This window comes from Corvus cornix, chromosome 3 (assembly GCF_000738735.6).
Source record: "Corvus cornix cornix isolate S_Up_H32 chromosome 3, ASM73873v5, whole genome shotgun sequence".
Taxonomy (NCBI): domain Eukaryota; kingdom Metazoa; phylum Chordata; class Aves; order Passeriformes; family Corvidae; genus Corvus; species Corvus cornix.
Window position 1 is genome coordinate 50,678,026 of NC_047056.1, and position 18,840 is coordinate 50,696,865.

Here is an 18,840-nt window from a genome sequence, read left to right on the forward strand (position 1 = left end):
TGCCCAGTGTCACTACTACCATTTTACAGCTGGGATGAGCAACTGAGCAAGTAAAAAATTTGTCCTTGACCTCAAAATGGCCCAAAGTATCTAAACACATGCCCTGGCCTCTTGTTTATCCCAGGGTTGTAGATCTGTGAGATAATCTGGTGAGAGAGGGAAAAAATAAATAACAACACTAAAAAAACAACAGCAAAGACAGTTCATAGGAGGGATAAAGAAAGGCAAAGTAGAGATACCAGCAGGTACTTCAGGTACAAGACAAAAGGGAAACACACTTTGGATGTAACAGTTAATGCACAGTAGGGTTGCAGAGGAGACCACTGTCACATCCATACCCCCAAGCACTCGGGTAATAAGGGGACAATATTTTCAGTAATCCTGCTGGAAGCATGCTCTCTCCAGGACAGATACTGGTCATGTTTTCCAGATGAAGAAACCTTTTGGTTCCCTGAGCAAACCTATGGCAGAAGTTGAAATAAGAAATAGAACGAGGCCAGGATTCTGTCCACAGAGCTATACAAATTGCAGGGTGATTTCTGATTTTTGGAGCTTTTGGCAAAGAAGCTAGCATCAGGATAAACCTCTTAACATCTAATATCACTGTAAACAAACACAAATTGAACTCTATCCAAATGCACAACACAGTGTCCTAAAAGAGTGTAGTCAGAATCCAGAATTCAAAACTCAACAGAATCCAAAATAAATCAGTACAATTTAGATGTAAGCACAGGTCAGCTAGGTCCAAGGAAAAAAAAAAAAAGAAAAAACCAAAACCCAACATATTAGTTAAGCTGCATGTGCAATTTTCTGACTCCTGATAGAAATCAATAGCAGTAAATCTGGTTGATTTTTTGTTTTGTTTTTACAAGAGATTTGTACCTTTATCTATACCATAATTTCTGGGAAATCTGTATCCGTAGGGGAGAGACAATGCTTCTGATTTGCCAGCTCTGAGAAAATATGCCCAACCTGAAATATTTTTGTTCGCTGTGGTTAATGTGACCACTTCTGATCGCTAATCATGTTCATTCCCTACCACAGTCAAACAAAATTACTTAAAATAATGTGAAATACTTTCCTGCATAGCATTTATAAATTATTTACTATGTTTTTTAATGTTACATTATATTCCCAGAAGACTGCTTTGTACTTCAAATCAGGTTCTTTGTGCCAGAGATTACAGGGAAAGGAAGAGATCAAAATAAAACTGGATAAGATGCTATACTGAAATCTATCCCAGTAAGTAATTTTGTCTAGGAGGTCAAAAAAGACAAATCTTCAAGCTTGGGAAACAATAACGTCAATCATAATGAGAAAGTGAAAAATGGTTTTGAACAGGTATTGCAGTAACTCATGCGAGAAGAGGAAGGTGACAAGGTCCTTGGTTGGTTCACAATGCTTACTTGCAAAACCAATCCATCATCCCTTGAGAAAACAGAGGAATCAGTTTCTGGGTAGAATTGCAATGGTGGCGCTACAAGCACAAGAGCCCTGATAAAAACGTTCTTTTAAAATGCCAGCTGCGGGGATGGTCACCAGAGCAGATCTTACATCTCTCTTGCACATTACCTTTTCTTTTAAAAGGACACTAAATAATTGAATATCTCAATTCAGGCTCTTGTGGCCAGCACCAAGCCCAAGAGAACAAACATTATTAGTTTGAAAAGCCAGGCATGAAAGTTAAAAAAAAATAAAAAGGAAATATTTTAATCTAGGTTGCTAATTTTTTTCTCACACATTTTCAATTTTTTAGGCAGAGCTGTGCTGAGAGTAGGACAAGAAGGATGACCACTATTGAGGGTCTGTTGGGAGTGTGGGGTATATAGGCTACACTGTGTTGTTCTAGACAACATTACAGATCTGCAATGCGTGCTGAAGAAAAACAGGATGAGAAAGAGAGCCTGGGGCAGGGCACAAGTGCCAAACTACATCACTTTTTGAGTGTCTCTTCTAGAGCCTGAGCCATCAAACAAGCCAGTCTGGGTGGATAAGCATCCCTCTCAAGAAGGCTACACCCTGCACATAGCAGAAAGAAATGTTTGGAGTCAAATAAAGTTTATAAAACCCCTGAAACCCTGAAGAGCAACATCAGAATGTAAATGCCTTAACCAGTCAGGCCTCATGCCGTCCCTACGACCTGGGCACATTGTAACTGCTCGCCCCTACAGGCCCCACTGCCCCACAGTGGCCATCTGGTTCCTCCTGCCGTAACACACCAAGTCACTTGACACTGAGAGTATGAGGATATGCCTGGAAAAGGGGTGAGAGGATCCCCATCTTGTAGCAGAATCAAATGACTGCCTCAGATGTTCTTTTCACAACTGATTCCCTTTGTACACCACTGCCCCAAGCAAAATCTACTTTTTCCTTCAAAAGAAAATCCACATTTAATCAGCCTGGCCCCAGGCTTTCCGCCTCTGTACAATTCTGAGTGGCCCTGAAGCTTCACAAAGGAACAACATTTTGCACGGCAGCATCAATGCAGCCCATGCAGAATGAACTGGAACTCACCGTGGGACACAGATAGGGACATCTTTCCACTCCCTATCCAGAAGCGGGTCACTGCAGTGGATATTTTCTCAGTACTCTCTCAAATGACAATTACATTATATTATATTATATTATATTATATTTTATATATAATTATGTTATATATAATTATATATAATTCAGCCTCCTGAATTAAGGACATGATGGACTGCACACACAGAACTGTACAGATCATCCATTCAACCACACCAAGCCCCAGTGCAGAATTTTCTTTACATTTCGCTACTGTTTTGACCCTTCTTGTACAATCCCTCACCTCAACATCAGCTTACCTTACACAGAAGGCACTATCACACACCTCTATACACCTTGACATCAGCACGTCATTCTTGGGCTGCAGCTTACATTTCCTAGCTGAAAACCTGGCCTGTTAGTTATAAAGCTGCCCACACTGAGCAGTGGTTCTCAGCAGCTCAACTGTCCAGGTATTTCTAATGTGCAATTGTTCCCCTCTAAGCATTCACACATCCCTCAGACAACACATTTCTTTCATGATGGGTTTGCCATGCCACTCCCTGCTGCCAGGCTACGCCTCTTGTTTTAAGAAACCACACTTAAAGCCTTTGCCTTTGTATCCCTGGTTTTCTATGGAGAGTATTGCATGGTGCCTTGCCTTTTCTAATACCAAGACCCTTTCATTTCCAATCCTGTGGCATACTTTCCACTTGCATCTCTGTAAGCTCTAATCTCCCGAGCCCGAGGAAACTGTGGCCGTGTCTTTACCCCACTGTCCCAAGTGTTCTTATCCTTATGGCCTTGCACTCGTCAATTCTGAAATATTTTTACATTGGAAATGTCTGGCTTTCGTGTTTAACTCATCCCATTTCCCCCTCTGCCTCCTGACATTTTAGTTTCCAGTCTTTAGCTCCATTGTAAGAGCTCTTCAGCCTTCCCCTCAGAGTTTTTAGCAGGTAACTTTAGCACCTACAAGGGTAATGGCTTTTTACTTATGCAGCAGACATTGCCCACCAACACACGTGCACGAGGCACGGCAGCCAGTCAGCATAAGCAGCACAGGCACTGCATCAAGTGTGACACAATTGATGCAAACGGTGTCATAAAGCAAAAACAGCCAGTGGGGACTTTGAGCAGCTTCCACAGAGTCATGCTCAGCACTGTCACACAGCACCTGCTGCACCAACAGGACACCCCAAGGAGGAGGACACCTGCCTGGCAGTCCTGCACTTCCCGCCTGACTGATGGGGAGTTTTCCCTTTTCTCTGCCCCTTCAGGTACAACTGCAGTCCATGCATGCCATCAGCTCTGCTTTATCATTTATTAACATTTATTATCATGCATTTAAGGCTGACCTGCCTTTGTGTAACAAGGCTCATACCCTAAAATCTAGGCTTGGCTGCAATTTTGCTGGCCAGCTGAACCATTAACAAGTGCACTTGAGAAAAGAAATAAAGATTTTGTCATGTCTGCAGATTTGGGGCCTTTTTTATATACAGGATTTTCTTAATGCATTTCATTTCTATAGCAAACTTTATTCTACAGGTTGCAGGAGGCTGTGCATCTTCTCCATAAGTTCGAAGTAGAAATCTTTAGAGTCAAATCAGGAGATTAAGCTTCAGGATGTGCAGGCTGAATTGGAACTGTATACAAACTGTGTTTTATTTCACGCAAAAAGAGGTACAAAATTACTCAAAGCCTCTCAGTTGATGTTCTGTTAAATAACACAGTTCATATGGATTCAGAAGTCCACAGACATGAATAATTTTCACTCCTGTCCAGAAGGGCCAAAGGCCAAGGGTCTCGCTTGGCTTTTCCTTGACAACTGAGTACAACACTGAGTGTATCCTGATTTTGCAAATGTTTCAAGCATTTTAATAATGGCAAATGAAGAGTTGCAGATTCATTGTTAGTGATGGGCGATATCAGGGCCTCTCTGAGTCTGTAATCAGAGACAATAACCTGTAAGAGGGTGTGTCAATAACTACAGTTCTCTGTGGAGCCGCACCTGGCTTTAAAGGGATGACAAAGGACTTTTAAGTTAGTTTGCATTTTTTCCACTCTGATGAAAAACTGAGCTAGTTTTAGAAGCTATAAGAGCAATTGCTTCTCCAACAGCACTCTCCTGACGCTGGTTTTAAGCAACAATGTCAGAAAGAATAATTCCTTTGGAATCTAAAGATAATAGATTTTTGGCAGCAGCAGATGATACTAATCAAATCAGGCTATAAAGATATGATCATGCTTTTGAATGAAATCTACTGTGTTAGCAACAAGTAGTGACACAGAGACTGCTGTACTTGAATACAGTCTCAAGAGATTTCATTCAGGGATTCACAATATTCTAGCAGAAAATTGCATCAGTTTGAACAAAGAATTGAACACAAGACTGCAGATAGCTTGAGAGTTCCATGTCTAAAGCCTGCCAACCAATACACAAGGTCAACAACCAGGGTAAGCAACATCAAATACAATGAACAATAAGGTAAATCTTAGAAGTTTACTTTTAAAAGCTCACCTGAAGGTTAACCACACATTCACATTTCTCCTTAGAAGTTTATTTCCCTGTGTTGGTGTCATGGTTTAGGAATGGCACTCCCCAATTTAGTGTTTCCCACTGAAACTCCAAACCACACACCACTTGGTCACCCTCCCCCTTTTCTCCTCCTCCCCTCTGCAGAGGATTGGAGAGGAGAATCGGAGCCACAAAAGGCGAATATCATGGGTTGAGATAAGAACTATTTACCAGAAACAGCAATGAGATAAGAAAATGAACAATATTAATAAGGAAAGTGTACAAAAGAGAGAGTGTAGAGCTCAACCCGCCTGCAGCCATGCCACCCAAAATGCTCCCTGTGGTCAGGACCAGCGTTACCCCACCACTCTGTCCACCATATTTTCTCACCTGGAAGGAGCCCCTTCACCCTGGAAGAGAGTCTCTTTCTCCCACCCCTGGCAATGACACATCCTGGCCATGGCCCTTCCCAGATACTGCAGAAACTTAGCCCTGTCCTGGCCAGAACCTGGACAACTGGCAAATACTACGGGACGAAAGCAGCAAAAGAAATAAAGTGTGGACAAGGGTTACAAAAAACCTGTGTGCCATTCTTTAAGATCAGGGTAACAAACACTGCTTCTGCTCTGCTTCCCAAAGCCTTGTAAAAGGACAGATACATCCATCATTTCAGATACTACAAATATTGTAATTTATAATGTTGCCCATAGTTGGTATTTGAATGCAGGCAAATTTTACAGCTATATTAGATAATCTATTGAGTAAAGATACCACAGACATAGAATATTTCTTATTATTGTTATTGTCAAGATAGAAATAGTTCAGCCTTATTTTTAATGGTTTAACTTAAATTACATTGCATTCCTGATATTAAAATGGGATTAACTTTACTTAAAAGAAACTGTAAAGAGGAGACATATATTGCTACCAAATTAATAATTTCTGTAGGAAGTCCCAGCACAGGTTTTCTCAGTTATATTTAAGGAGTTACTATTTTTTACTTACGGGGGACTTTATTTATTTTTATATACTGCAATAAGAAAGCTTTCACTAGATATGGGATGAGGTCTCCCCCTCCTTGCAACACTTGCCTCCTCTTCTTCACAGCCAGGCACAGACACTCCTTCACAGCTGCCTTCCTCCCTCTCTCTATACTCATCTTCTGGCTACCTGCTGCCACGGAGCTTTTGCCCCTTTGGATATGCCAGGAGTGTCGGACATTTCTCCCTAGTTAGTGCCTTTCCATTTCCTCACTCCCTTTGCCCAAAGCATTTCTAATCCATTTTGTTTCTTTTTAGAATATCTTCCTTATAAAGTAGCAAAATACTTAATCTTTCACTAAGGTTAAGGCAACACTTCTAAAAGCAAATGCAACTAAAAGCATAATGTGGTCAGCTGGTTCTTCAGAATTGCTGAAAAAAACCCAAATCACCAAAAATCCAACCCCAGCACCAATCCCTCCACCACCCCCTCCCCCATAAGCAAAGAATTTCTATAGTTTGCCTAAATAGGAATGAAATGTCATACAGTGTGTACTGGCAGACACGCACTCTTAAATAGAATGGCAGATTTTTCTCTTAAATAAGAGAAAACAGGAATTCAGTGTAAGGGTGACCAAATGCAAATGAAGGTGATCAGACCTAGACTGATAGAAATTACAAAAAAAGTACATAATAAAACCCCACAGCTCTAGACAGTATCATCAGATGGATACTGCTCAGCCACCAGAACTCTGCCATGACCACAGAGCTTTTCAAGCCTTATCACACTCACAGAACTCTGAGGGACATTCTGTAGGAGACAACCATGCTCTGGCAGCAGCCTGAGGTCTGTCCCTGGCACTCTCTAATGGTTTTGCTTTTACCCATCTGCAGCAAAGGGATCTGGGATCAATAACTCAACAGTACCTCCCCCTGCCCCCGACTCCAAGGGACAGTATCAGTGTGCACACGTTTTGTAGCTGGGTCTCCCTGCCTCTGTTTCTACAGGCTGTGAGTACATCCCTCCCTGTCCTCAAACACTGCTCTCCAGAGCTATGGCAGAGCTACGCCAGCTTGTGTCTCTCCTTTGAAGTAACAGTGGGTTTAGTTTGGTGGGGAGAGGAGATTGCTCTTCAGAAGTTGCTTTGGTTTTGGAAAATAAATGTATTGATAATTAACCCCCCAAAAAAAAAAAACCAAAAAAAAAAAAAAAACCAACAAAAAGTAAAGCTAAAATCTCAATCTAATGAAAATTTGTCAAAAAAAGTACAAAACAGAATTGCTTAATTACCCAAGTAGGAGGGAATGGACAGAAGCCAGCACCACTCCCACCTGAAGGATACAGCAGCACCTGCCAACTGGTTATAAGCAAAAGTCATCATCTCCCTCCATTTCTCCTGATGAATCTACACCTGTCAACACAGTACTGCTAACAGTGGTAACACCTCACTCACTAAAATTCTAGTTTTGCATTATTCAGCTTAGCTCTCTCCCTCTCTCACAGCATCACAGTCATTCAAGCAGGGAAGTTTCATTGCCATCTGTGGGCAGCAGTAAAAGAAACTGGGGGAAGAAAGTAGCAAGAAACTTGAAAGGTATCTAGGGCACTGTGGATATTGTGTTCCCTACCAATATTAGAGGCAATACAGCCTAGAATTACACTGCTAGCCTCGAACATCTCAGCAAATCAGAGATTAATAATTTATGACTGGCAATCTGAGCTTCGAACTGAGGACAGTGGAGGCGCCTATTTTCTGCAGTGGCTTCTTCAGAAAGTCTCTCCCTGCTTCTCAGCTAGGACATTGGAAGTAATAATAGCAACACTGCCTCAGTTAAAAACATCATGTTGGCACTGTTTCACAAACCTTTACCAAACTTTGATTAAAGTCAGTGGTACTATTCTATGTTGGCTATTTTCTCCAGATTGTTTGACCAGACAACTTCTAGATCACGCTATTTCAAAGAACAAAGCCAGTGGAGAAGGAGGGCAGGACATTTTGTCCATGTCAACATCTGATGACCTCTGAACCCGACCCACACTTCAAAGTGGCTAGCCTGACATCTGGCCAAGGGGCTTGGAATTAAGGATGAGCCTCCTCCCCGCAGCTTTCACATTACAGCATGCCCAAGATATGATGGTATTTATGAACTCCTTGTGAGAAGGAAAAATAAGTGTCAGGTGTGCCACACAGGGTTGGCAGAAATCTGCAACAGATTTGCCATCACAAACCTGGTCTTGAGTGGTTCTGTTTCAGTTCTGCACAAGAGCCAATCTGCTCTACAAAGGAAGTGCAGCAAATGGGCACCTGATCCCTGGCAGCAGAAAGAGGATACCCCAATCATGCTCACTAATCTTCCTGCTGGGTCGACTGATGATATAAAAAGCCAGAGAGACAATCATTATTTTATATTCTAATTACCTGCATGACAAAAGTCACTGCATTTCCCCAAATTCCCATTTGGCCTCAGCTCTACAAAGTTAAATCATTCTTATACATTTTCCAGAGGTCAAGAATTCAAAGCAGCACTTGACAAATCAGGTCAGTGAGTCTGAAGAGTGCACACCTTATTTTTCTTGGCTAAAATTCATCAACTAGAATCCAAGGATGCCAGACAGGGTGTTATATACTGTAAGGAGACATATATTTTTACTTCTCCTCATTATTCATGCACAGTCCCAAAGCAAATTTATAGCAAGCTTTTAAAAATAGCACGAATAATCTTAGGGGCTGCACTAAGACCCTAATTAAGATGGTATATGAATGTTTCCTGCTTGCACGTAAGATTATAGATTTAAGCTGCAGAGTCTCAAGGCTCCTTAAGGAATTTCTTTTCTTAACACTGGTTTGGGAAAGATGATCGTCATTCCTGCTTTTATACAAGGTGTTGAGACACCAAGTGAAATATTTTGCTACCTTGACCTGTGACTTGTTAAACCATGTTTAGGACCTGGCTTCTCAGTGGACATTATAACTCACAGTGTAACTGCCCTGGGCCTGGTGAAGCTGGACACACTCACCACCTCTGAAAGTACTTTCCAAGATGATGAGTGAGGCATCGAGGAGAGGAGGGGTCTTCTCACAAGCATGCAAAGGCTTTGCTGAGGTGAGACTTCTAGCTTCACACGGGACCTCCTCAGCAGAAGCAAGAGTTTGGTTTCCAACAAACGATGTGGCTGCTTCAGCAGCAAGACCAGCCCCTCACGCATTATTGTTGTTCCCTGTCCACTGCTCACCTGGCAACTTCATTAATAAAATGGGATAGATTTATCAAGCTATCACCTCTCTTTCCCACAGCCATGGCTCGCCTGCAGGGTGAATCCTTCCTGAAAGATGCAGACACAGGGATCACAGCCAATTTTGGAACAGGTTCTTCCAGGGTCCTCTCCTTAGAAACAGCGAGTGCTGGCACTGCTGATTGCCATTGTTGGAGCTGCAGGAGTACAGCCTGCTGCCTCCAAGTAGGCCTGCAATTTTCTAGGAGCCATGAACTAAAAGAAGAGTTGATGAAAAAAAGTCCAAGCAAGAAAGAAGAGGTTAGGATTCTAACCCCAAATTTCCATCATCAGTCCTAAACACAACTGTTGCTCGGACTGACAAGCCTTGAGATATCATGCAAAACACACCACAGTTGAAAGGGACATTTAGGAACAGCCTTTCCCTCTGCTCGCAGCACGGCAGCAAAACACACCTCCAACTTTTCAGCATGAGTTAAACCTTGATACAACTTGCAGCTTAGGTTAAATATTCCTCCCTTCAGAAGTTACCACACATCGGTGAAATAAGTTCGTGTTGCTTTTCTGTATAAACATCTCAGAGTCTTCTCACTGGAAACAATTGCCATTTAACGAGTATCCTAGAAAGCTGTAAACCTGATTTAACTGAACTGACAGCTCATTCTTACCAGAAGCAATCATACACTCTCACAGTGACCAAAGCTTTCCTGGCAGAGCTCTCTCTCTGGATTTATCATTAACATCTACATCCTAACACTGCTAAATAATTCAGTACAGCATTTAGCCCTGTATCCTTGCCTCTCTACTCAGAAACCACTCTCTTTTCTGTATGTTTCAGCAACAGGGAAGAAAAACCTGCCTGGATTGTGATTATTCCTTGTGCTCTGTAACTGAGGGGGGAACCTCAGTTACCCTTTCACTCTCAACATAGAAGCACAGGTTTTATTTATTTCATTTTATTTTGTTGGAAATAGTGTTTATTAGATAACTAAATATAAAGCGTTATTTATCCACACGGAGTCACAACCATGTGGGCTCAGATTCACATGCAAATTCCCCTTTTAATAATCCTAATGCAGGGAGTGCTCCAATCAGAGCGCTATCAGCCCCAGCTCCCAGATACCTGATGCCAGCTTTGCTGGTAATGTAGGCCACCGAAGCAAATCCAGAGAGATTGAGTTGGAATTGGAGAGAGGCTCTGAGATCTATTTGCTTGGCTTCTTGACGACTAGGGGGTGTCTAACGTCTTTTTTTTTTTCTTTCCCACTATAAAGGGGATATCACTTAAGAGGGATCATTAGCTGCGAGCAGCCCGGCTGGGTCAAGGCTGGGAGGCGGAGACACAGTTGCAAGCAGCGAAGCAAGGTGGAGGCACGAAGACAGAAGACCAGGTTAATGAAAGCATGAGGAGGCTCTTGGGCAGCAGCTTGAAAAATTTTGGACATGCTGACAGGGGAAACTATGACTGGCTAAACAGTGAACCAGGTGGGCCACTTCTGGAAACAGAGCTTCAGGTCTGTACCCCCCCGCTCATCTCTGTGGCATTCCTTTGACTTTGCATGTGTGTGTATGTCTGTGTAATGCCTCAGTGTACAGTGCAGAGTAAATACCTGGGTATTGGGATGTATCAAAGCAGTACTGCTCAATTACATAGAGTCAGAGCATTTCTTTATTGCTGTTAAGTCTTTTTAAACACATTTGTGGCAAAGAAAAACATTAGATGGAATAATTTTGCTGGGGTGGCAGGTAAGGAAGTTTAATTACTTCTTTTAAGCATAACACATCCTCGATTTCCTTTCTGTTAAACGCGTGTTTACGCCTTGGATCTGGTCCCGTGAAGCCTTTCTGCAGATGTTACAAGTCAGTAGCAGGCAGCAATGAACTCTTGTTCCCTAAGCTGTGCACTGATTACTTCTGCGAGAGAGGATCACACGCAGCCGAGTGGGGGAAGGGAAGTAGCCCCCAGAGATGAAAACACAGCCTGCTTTCTGGCTTTGTCTGGGATACAGCAGAAGTGTTTCTCTGATCAAAAATAATAATTTAAGGTGCACGTACTTCTAGGTAAGTGTCCGAAGTAAGATGCATTAGCAAATGAACTGGCCGCACTACTCAGCTGATAAAGTGTACTGTTGCAAAATAAAAGGGGGTAGGAGTGTGGGTGGGTGTCAGAACAGGAAAAAAAGCAGTATTTAAATGCCTCCACAATTTTAACAAAGTCTACCTCACCAGTAACATTGTCAGAGTTAGAATAGCAATGGCAATGTCTTCACACCTCAAGACTGGTTTTATCTGACAATGAGAAACAAACAGCATCACTAGAGTCACATTTCAACAAATATTTGAAAATTCTGTGTAAATCCAGGCTCACTTCTAAACTTGTGTCATTACTAATGTATACAAAAACACATAAAAATATTTTTCTATTTGCCAGAGTTACATGTTTTTGCTTTTTACAAGCAATAATGAATCAGCTTCAAGAAGCAGGATAGAGTTTGGAAAAGCACCTATGGGTGGACCACACCCTAATGACTTCAAAGCAAACTTTGTTCCCAATCCGCTTAAAACATTTCAGAAGTATCAGCTTCCTGATTCAACTTCAAAAGATATTAGTATAAATATGGGCTATATTAACAAAATAATTTTAATGGAGTTCCTATTACTCTAGCAAATCATTAACAACACAATAAATCTTAGCACAACTCAGTCACTTCAGTGGGAATTTCAATAAGCAAAATAAACTTTCATTTTTCTACCCTTACACAAAAGCTTTCCTTAAACTCATGTTTTACCCTCCCAAGGCAGGTACTACCCCTCTTTCATCTAGACACATAGTTCAGCTCCAAGCCCATTCCATTACTCATCACAGACATACCACACAACTCAGCCACGCTCTGCATTTCATTCTTTTACCAACAGGCATGAGTAAAAGCTCATCTTAACTGATATGGGTCACATAATCTGTAAGCTGGCAACTGTACATGCTCAGCATGTTAAAAAAACATAGGCAGGCAGATTACTAATGAAAGGCTTTACTGCTTCGAGTATGTGCTCAGTGGTTGGGGGAAACTGACCCTCTGCTTCAGTCCCTACAAATATATAAAGGAAAGGAGGAGAGTAAACATGAGCCTACAATGTCCAAACTGTCCTACTAAGAATCAATTCTGGGAAAACAGAGGACTTTTTAGAAATATGATCCCTTTTACTCCCATGCTACTTTCTGACTTTCTCTGTTTTATAAAGGATATTTTCCCATATTTATGTAACTTATTTCATGCTGGAAGTCGGATCCTTATTTTTGTCACTTACAAACCTGACAATAGATGCTTGTGATGACACAGGCAGAGCATGCTGATCTCCAGTGAAGCAGCATCAAACAAAACCAGTCAATTAATAATTCCATCAGTCACTTCATATGCCTGGTGTGGAAACTTTCAAATGTAAAAGACTAGAGGATTTTACCTTAAATATGTTCTGCAGTCATTTTACTTTCAATTAATGAAGATTCAGTTTGATTTCTAGATCATTTTATTTTGCAGTTCTGGCAGCTATTCCTGATACCTATACACAGTGGTTACTAGTTTTAGAGCCACAGCTTCAGAAGTTAGTTCTAGGTCAGTGTAGAATTTCAGTTTTTAGTTTAGAATTTCAGAATAAGGGGGTTTTTTAAGTGGCCTTTGATACATTGCATTAAAATTATTCCTATTTTTAGTATAATTTTTTAATGCCTGTTAGATTTTCTAGTCTTTATGTCAAAATTTTGCAACATTCTTCAGTAGCCCTTTAGGCAGTCATTGCAGAAATGGGCACAAAGCCACAATAGAAAAAGAGGAACTAATATTGATCAATTGTCTCCTAATACATTTGATATATGTATATGGATAAATGTACAAGAAGTCCATAAGCTTTTGGAACTACATCTCCAAGTAAAATCAGTCCACGTAATGTTTGGCAGGAGGCAGCATCAAAATGGATATATAATTCCCTGTTCAGGTTCAGGGCATCTGTGGGGCAGTATTAACTTATGAAAGATTATTTCAACTCAAATAATACACTAGGTAGCCTACAAATTATTTCACCCAGATAGGAAAGTCTTAACATTAGCTGTATTTAAAAAGCTATGAACACTCTGAAACACAGACTGAGCAAAACTGATCTTTATTGTCACCTGTTAGCATACAGAAAAGCATGAAGCTGAGTCAGGGGAGGTTTAGGTTAGATATGAGGAAAAATTTTGCACTCAGAGGGTGATTGGGCACTGGAACAGGCTCCCCAGGAAAATGGTCACAGCACCAAGCCTGACAGAGTTCAAAAATCATTTGGAAAATGCTCTCAGACACCTAGTGTGTCTCTTGGGGTGTCCTGCACAGGGTCAGGAGTTGGGCTCAATGATCCTGATGGGTCCCCTCTAACTCAGCATATTTTATAATTCTATAATATTGCCTAATTCTTAATCCTATCTGCTTTACATAGTACTATTTTTCAGATCATAGTAAAACACACTTACTGCTCTTTCACAACTATACAGGGCACGGTATTCACTTAATTACTGGCCATTCAGTGTGCTACTTCCCTCACCTTTCCCAGCATCTTTCACTGCATCTCCTTCAAACAACAAATGTATTATGTCTTCTTTTGCACACATTACTGAATAGATAGCCACCAGGCACTTGTGTGGTTATTTTGAAATAGAATAGGATAAAACAGGAGTCGTTCAGTTGGAAGGTGCCTGCAATGAATATCTAGTCCAACCACCTGACCACTTTAGGGAGTGCAAAAGAACAAGGGCTGCTTTGTAATAACCTATGTCGTTTTTGCCCAAATCCCTCAGTGCAATAAAGTACTTGCAGGTTCAGGGCACTGCCTTTTCACCTTCAGAGACAGCAATACAGATGCAGAATTTCTGCAGACCATACCCAAGGATCTCAAGCCAGGCACTCAAATGAAGTATAACCAACGAGCAACCCACAAGAAACACCTCCACTGATCTGTCTTGCCCCTTCTGTAGAGCATTTAGTAGCAGAGACAGAAATACAGCTCCCCAGGAGAATATTTGCTATCCCACACTAGCAGGCAGTCCTCTCTCTTCCCACAGTCTTCTGACTCAGTCACTACATACTCTACACATCCTGCAACACAGTACCTTGTGGTATTGTGGTGTTCATCTTCTTCCCTAAGCAATCTATCACAACCCCGACGAGGCACTTTGTGCACAATAATGTAATTAAAAATTATATGTGTTGCAGAGCAAATTAAGGAATCACAGATTTCAGAAATGCTGTCATTTATTCAGCCTTGAGAGCTTGATTTTGCAACTTTAGAAGCAATGCTACAGGTTACTCTTGGAGGGCCTTTAAATAAGAGTTTTCAGGCCAGTAACCCACTGACACCCTAAGGTGTCCTTTTGTAGCTACTTCACAGACTGTGGCCATCTGAGCTAGCTCATACTACCTGTAGTTTCACTGCTTCCAGTTTTTACCATTAGATGCAAACTGTCCCCTCCACCAATAATATATTTTGCACCTTTTTCTTGATGGGTATTTCATTGCAAGGCTTTGGAGCAAAGTATTTCCCTGAGATCCAAGATAATTTGTAATTTCTTCTATCATGCTTAGCCTTTTTCTGAAGTCCAGTATTTGTATCAGGCCATGTCTTACAGCTCTAACTCTTGTCTGTGCTTCCACCAGCACACAAAGGATACACTGTCCTTGGCCATTATTTACACCCGAATATTGTTTCAGTGAAATTTATAGGGAAGCTGCACTGAACTTAAATTATAATCGGGGCTTTATATACCTTTGACTAGTCTCATGTAGGAAACACTGGCAATCTCTGTCCTCACAAACCACCAGAATACTGTACAACTTACAGATCCTAAGACCAACACTTAACCCTGGTGAAAGCCTGCTCCCTACAAATTAAACCCAAAACCTGGACTTGGATTTTAAAAACAAGCTCTTCACTGATTGTGAATAATGCTGTCCAGTATAAGATCAGCTCTTCTAAATATTTACTGTAAGACTATCGGTAACATACCAGTGAGTCTCCACATACGTAGTGCACAAACATAATACTGAATGCTTTTTTCTCATTTTCCCTTGACGTGTTTTATGCACCTCATAAGACACACTAAAAAAGCATTAACAAACTTTTTAAAAAATCCACTCATTTTAAAGGGATTATTTAATGTCTGCACTAGATGGAAGAACAGCTGGAACAATTTCTTCCAATTCTGCTATTTCCTGTCACTCGTTGAATGGCCAGGTAAGACAACAGCTTGTACAGTCAGAAGTTCTTTAATTGAAAACTATCAGTAAATATTAAATACTTCTTTAATATGCTTTTTTTTGGGTAAAAGATAGTTGGGGAAGAATAGCTTAATAGCTAATCTGCAAAGGTTTCAGTGTATTTTAAAATTATTTTCATGCATTTAGCTTCCGACCCACAATACCTTAGGGAAAAAATAAAAAAAGTAGAAATTTCCCCTGCATTATTTGTTAGGAGTCAAAGACTAGTTACATTGTTTTTCTTAGGCATCACCACATAATAATAATTTCATAATATGATGACAAAGCAAAGAGGTTACAAATGCCTGGTAGATAATCAGTTGAATGTAAGTTACAGTGTGATTTTGTAGCTAGAAGAATGGCTGTGATTCCCGGAAGAATGAGCATAGAAAGTTTTTGTAGACTAAGAAGGAGACACTGAGTTACTGTCCTTTCCACAAAGCCATTGCTGCAAACGGCCAGTTTGCATCCCTGCTTCCAAACGCTTTGAGGAAAGAATCACTCGAGTTCTCCCAGCTTGAATAGGCAGCTTCACTCAAAGTAAAGGAAATCTGATCCATTGTTTAGTCTCACCATACAAATGTGAAAAAGCCATCTGATAGCATTTCTTAAAAACTTACAAAGGGAATGAGTTGATAATAAACAGCAGTATAGGGTCTGTGTTTTCCTCCCTCCCTAGACTAGACTCTGAATGAGATCCAATTATTAGAAGATGGAGCCAGACTGGAAACAGGATATACTAAATTTTAAAGCTAATACAACAGAAGAGCACAAATGGCTTTGTTTGTTCTTCTCATAGCTTATGACTCCAGTTAACATTACATCACAATTCAAAAGCTGTGGGACAGAGGTCTTTTGTGCTACATTTTGGAGAAAACAAAGATGACACACCAGTCCCAACTGTTACTTCTCTTACACCAGAAGTTCTTTTTTCCATAGTTTTAAGTAGGGAAATAAGAATCTTGGATCACTGGCAGAACAAGCTCAAGAGCCCCACTCCAAGCTGTCCTGACACTGTGTTTTATTTGGAACTGGCCTGTGAGGTTAGAACAACACAAAGAGCAGGTATTGTAGGCAACAGGCCCTGTTTGAAAGGGCTAGTTGTTGTAATAGCTGTTCTTTAAACAATTTTCCAAATACAAAGAAACAACACTAGATGGTGGATCACCAGCCTTATTCATCTGCAATTCAGTGTTCTCCCAAATTTTAAAGGCTTGACTGATCTCCTGCAAAGCCAACTGGTCCCACTATAATCCAAGAGTAATAAAATGTCATGCAAAATTACATATACTTCCAGGTTGTTGGGTTTTTCCCCCCATTGGAGATACGGTTTTCTGAAAACCCAATACTCTTTGCAACTTCTCTGGGGTTTTTTGTCTCTGGGTGTGATTTGCTTTAATTGGCCAGGAAATAGAATTCATGAGACTGCACAACATATTACTTGAATGATATTAGTGCAAAGAGAAAGATATTTGGAAAAGCAGCTGCTATGTCATGAGGCGGAGATGGGGAATGTGTTTTTGCTCTCTGATTAAGAGATCTCCAGGAATCCAACACACTTCCTATTTGCTTTGGTTACAGAGCAGACAACAGACAAGTTCAACCAAAGACGACATAGAACCATTCCTGTGTATCATATTGCCTGCCACCATGATGCTCTTCCTGGCATTCCTGCTACTCTTCCTGTACCGCCGCTGCCAGCGCCGCACTCAGCAGGGGCAGATCTTCAGCATTGACCTTCCTGAGGCCCTGCCTGAGCACGATGTGTCCCATTTCCTTTCTGCGCTGCCCTGGAGCAGTGAACAGAGTTTCCACTACTCCACGCTGCTCCCTGATGCCACATTCCTCTCTGTGTGTTTGCCTCCATCATATGAGGAAGCCACCATGAAGACTTCCATGGGAGAGGCTCACATTGAGCTTTCTCCAGACCCAGTGCCTCCTTATGAAGAGAGCACGCTGCAGGCCAGCAGCACCAAATAAACTTCCTATGGAAGCACCTTAGCTGAAGCGTGAAGCACAAAGGTAGAACTGCTATGGCCTTTAAAATTTGGGAAAAGATTCCAAATGAGGCACATTTATGAAGGAAGAAACTTGAAGAGACAAGGAATGAGTCTCTTCACCTCATCATAGGATTCTCTACCTTCCATTCTTGAAAAGTGTACACACGGTGTAGCACCAAATCCAATCCAGACTAGTAAGACAGGGATTCGAGTTAACAAACATGTCATGCAAGGTTTAAACTTATGGAAAGCTGGGAAGCTCTTCCTCTGTAATCCCTCAGCTACAAGGAAATGGCAATAACACTATAGATTCAGCAGTCACAAAAAGGGCTTTTAGCACATACCTATTTCAGTTTGGTTTTTTTTCTACTTCATGCATTTATTTTCAAACGAGTTTTTGACAAGCTGAGTCACTCAGCCTGTGTGTGTTAACATCACATCATTCTGCAGTGCTCTGGAATGATCAATCAGCTCTCAGGAAAGCAAGTAAACATATAACCTCTACAAAATTTCCAGTAACTGTCCCCAAAGGTTCAAATGTGCACTATGAATAAAGGTTGTCTTTTCTCATGATTGAACATGAGGACAACCAGAGAAGATCTGTTTATTCTGGGTGAGGAAGACTCCATACAAGAGCACACTCACACTATTGCTGCAAGCTGCTTGCCAAGTCTGCAAGGTCCCAACATTCCAGACTACTCGCTTGACTTCTTTTCCAAGTCTAAAATAATAATAAATCATGCAACTTACTTGGTGCAGTGTGTAAACAACTTGGGGAAAAATTAATAAAATCTAGTGCACCAAAAAAAAAATCTTGTCTGTTGTTGCTGTTGTCCGCAGGGACAGCACGAAGAACGACACGGAATTCAGGTCCAGGATAGAATGGAATTATTTAATTAATTACCACTGCATTTATATAACTTGATTCACAAGAGTGGCATAACAACATTGGGTGCTTGACCATCCACCTCCCAGAGTGATTGGCTGAACAGTATACACCTATTTCAAAATATTTTCTTCAGTGTACCATAACAAGGCCATGCAAAACAAGTTTGCACCTGTGAGATAAAGTCTTGGTTTACAAAATAGCAAACCATTTCTCAGCTAGTTTGCGTGAGAACGAAGACTTTCACAGGAGGCAAGCAGGAAAATTTCTCTGCTAGCTTTTTTAGCATCCATAATTCCCCCTTCTTGTTTTAAAGACCAAAACAGTAGCGTTTGTAATCCTCTGCGGGATCCCTTGCAGCAAGGAGAACAAACGCAGCATAAGGATCCATTTGGTAGTGGCTGTTACCAAACTAAACCCAAATCAGATACT

General features: G+C 41.1%; 1 protein-coding gene across 2 annotated transcripts; it reads left to right on the forward strand.

Annotated features, from left to right (window-relative positions):
* Positions 1–10,292: 10,292 nt before the first annotated feature.
* Positions 10,293–18,501, forward strand: SMIM28 (small integral membrane protein 28). Of its 2 annotated transcripts, XM_039569898.1 has the most exons (3): positions 10,668–10,752; positions 15,412–15,499; positions 17,104–18,501. In XM_039569898.1, the coding sequence occupies exons 2-3, from the start codon at positions 15,422–15,424 to the stop codon at positions 17,500–17,502; spliced, it is 477 nt and encodes a 158-aa protein (XP_039425832.1). In that variant the 5' UTR covers positions 10,668–10,752; positions 15,412–15,421; the 3' UTR covers positions 17,503–18,501. The 2 variants fall into 2 exon arrangements, with proteins under 2 accessions (XP_039425831.1, XP_039425832.1); XM_039569897.1 differs by lacking the exon at positions 15,412–15,499 and having other exon boundaries at positions 10,293–10,752.
* The last annotated feature ends 339 nt before the right edge of the window (positions 18,502–18,840 follow it).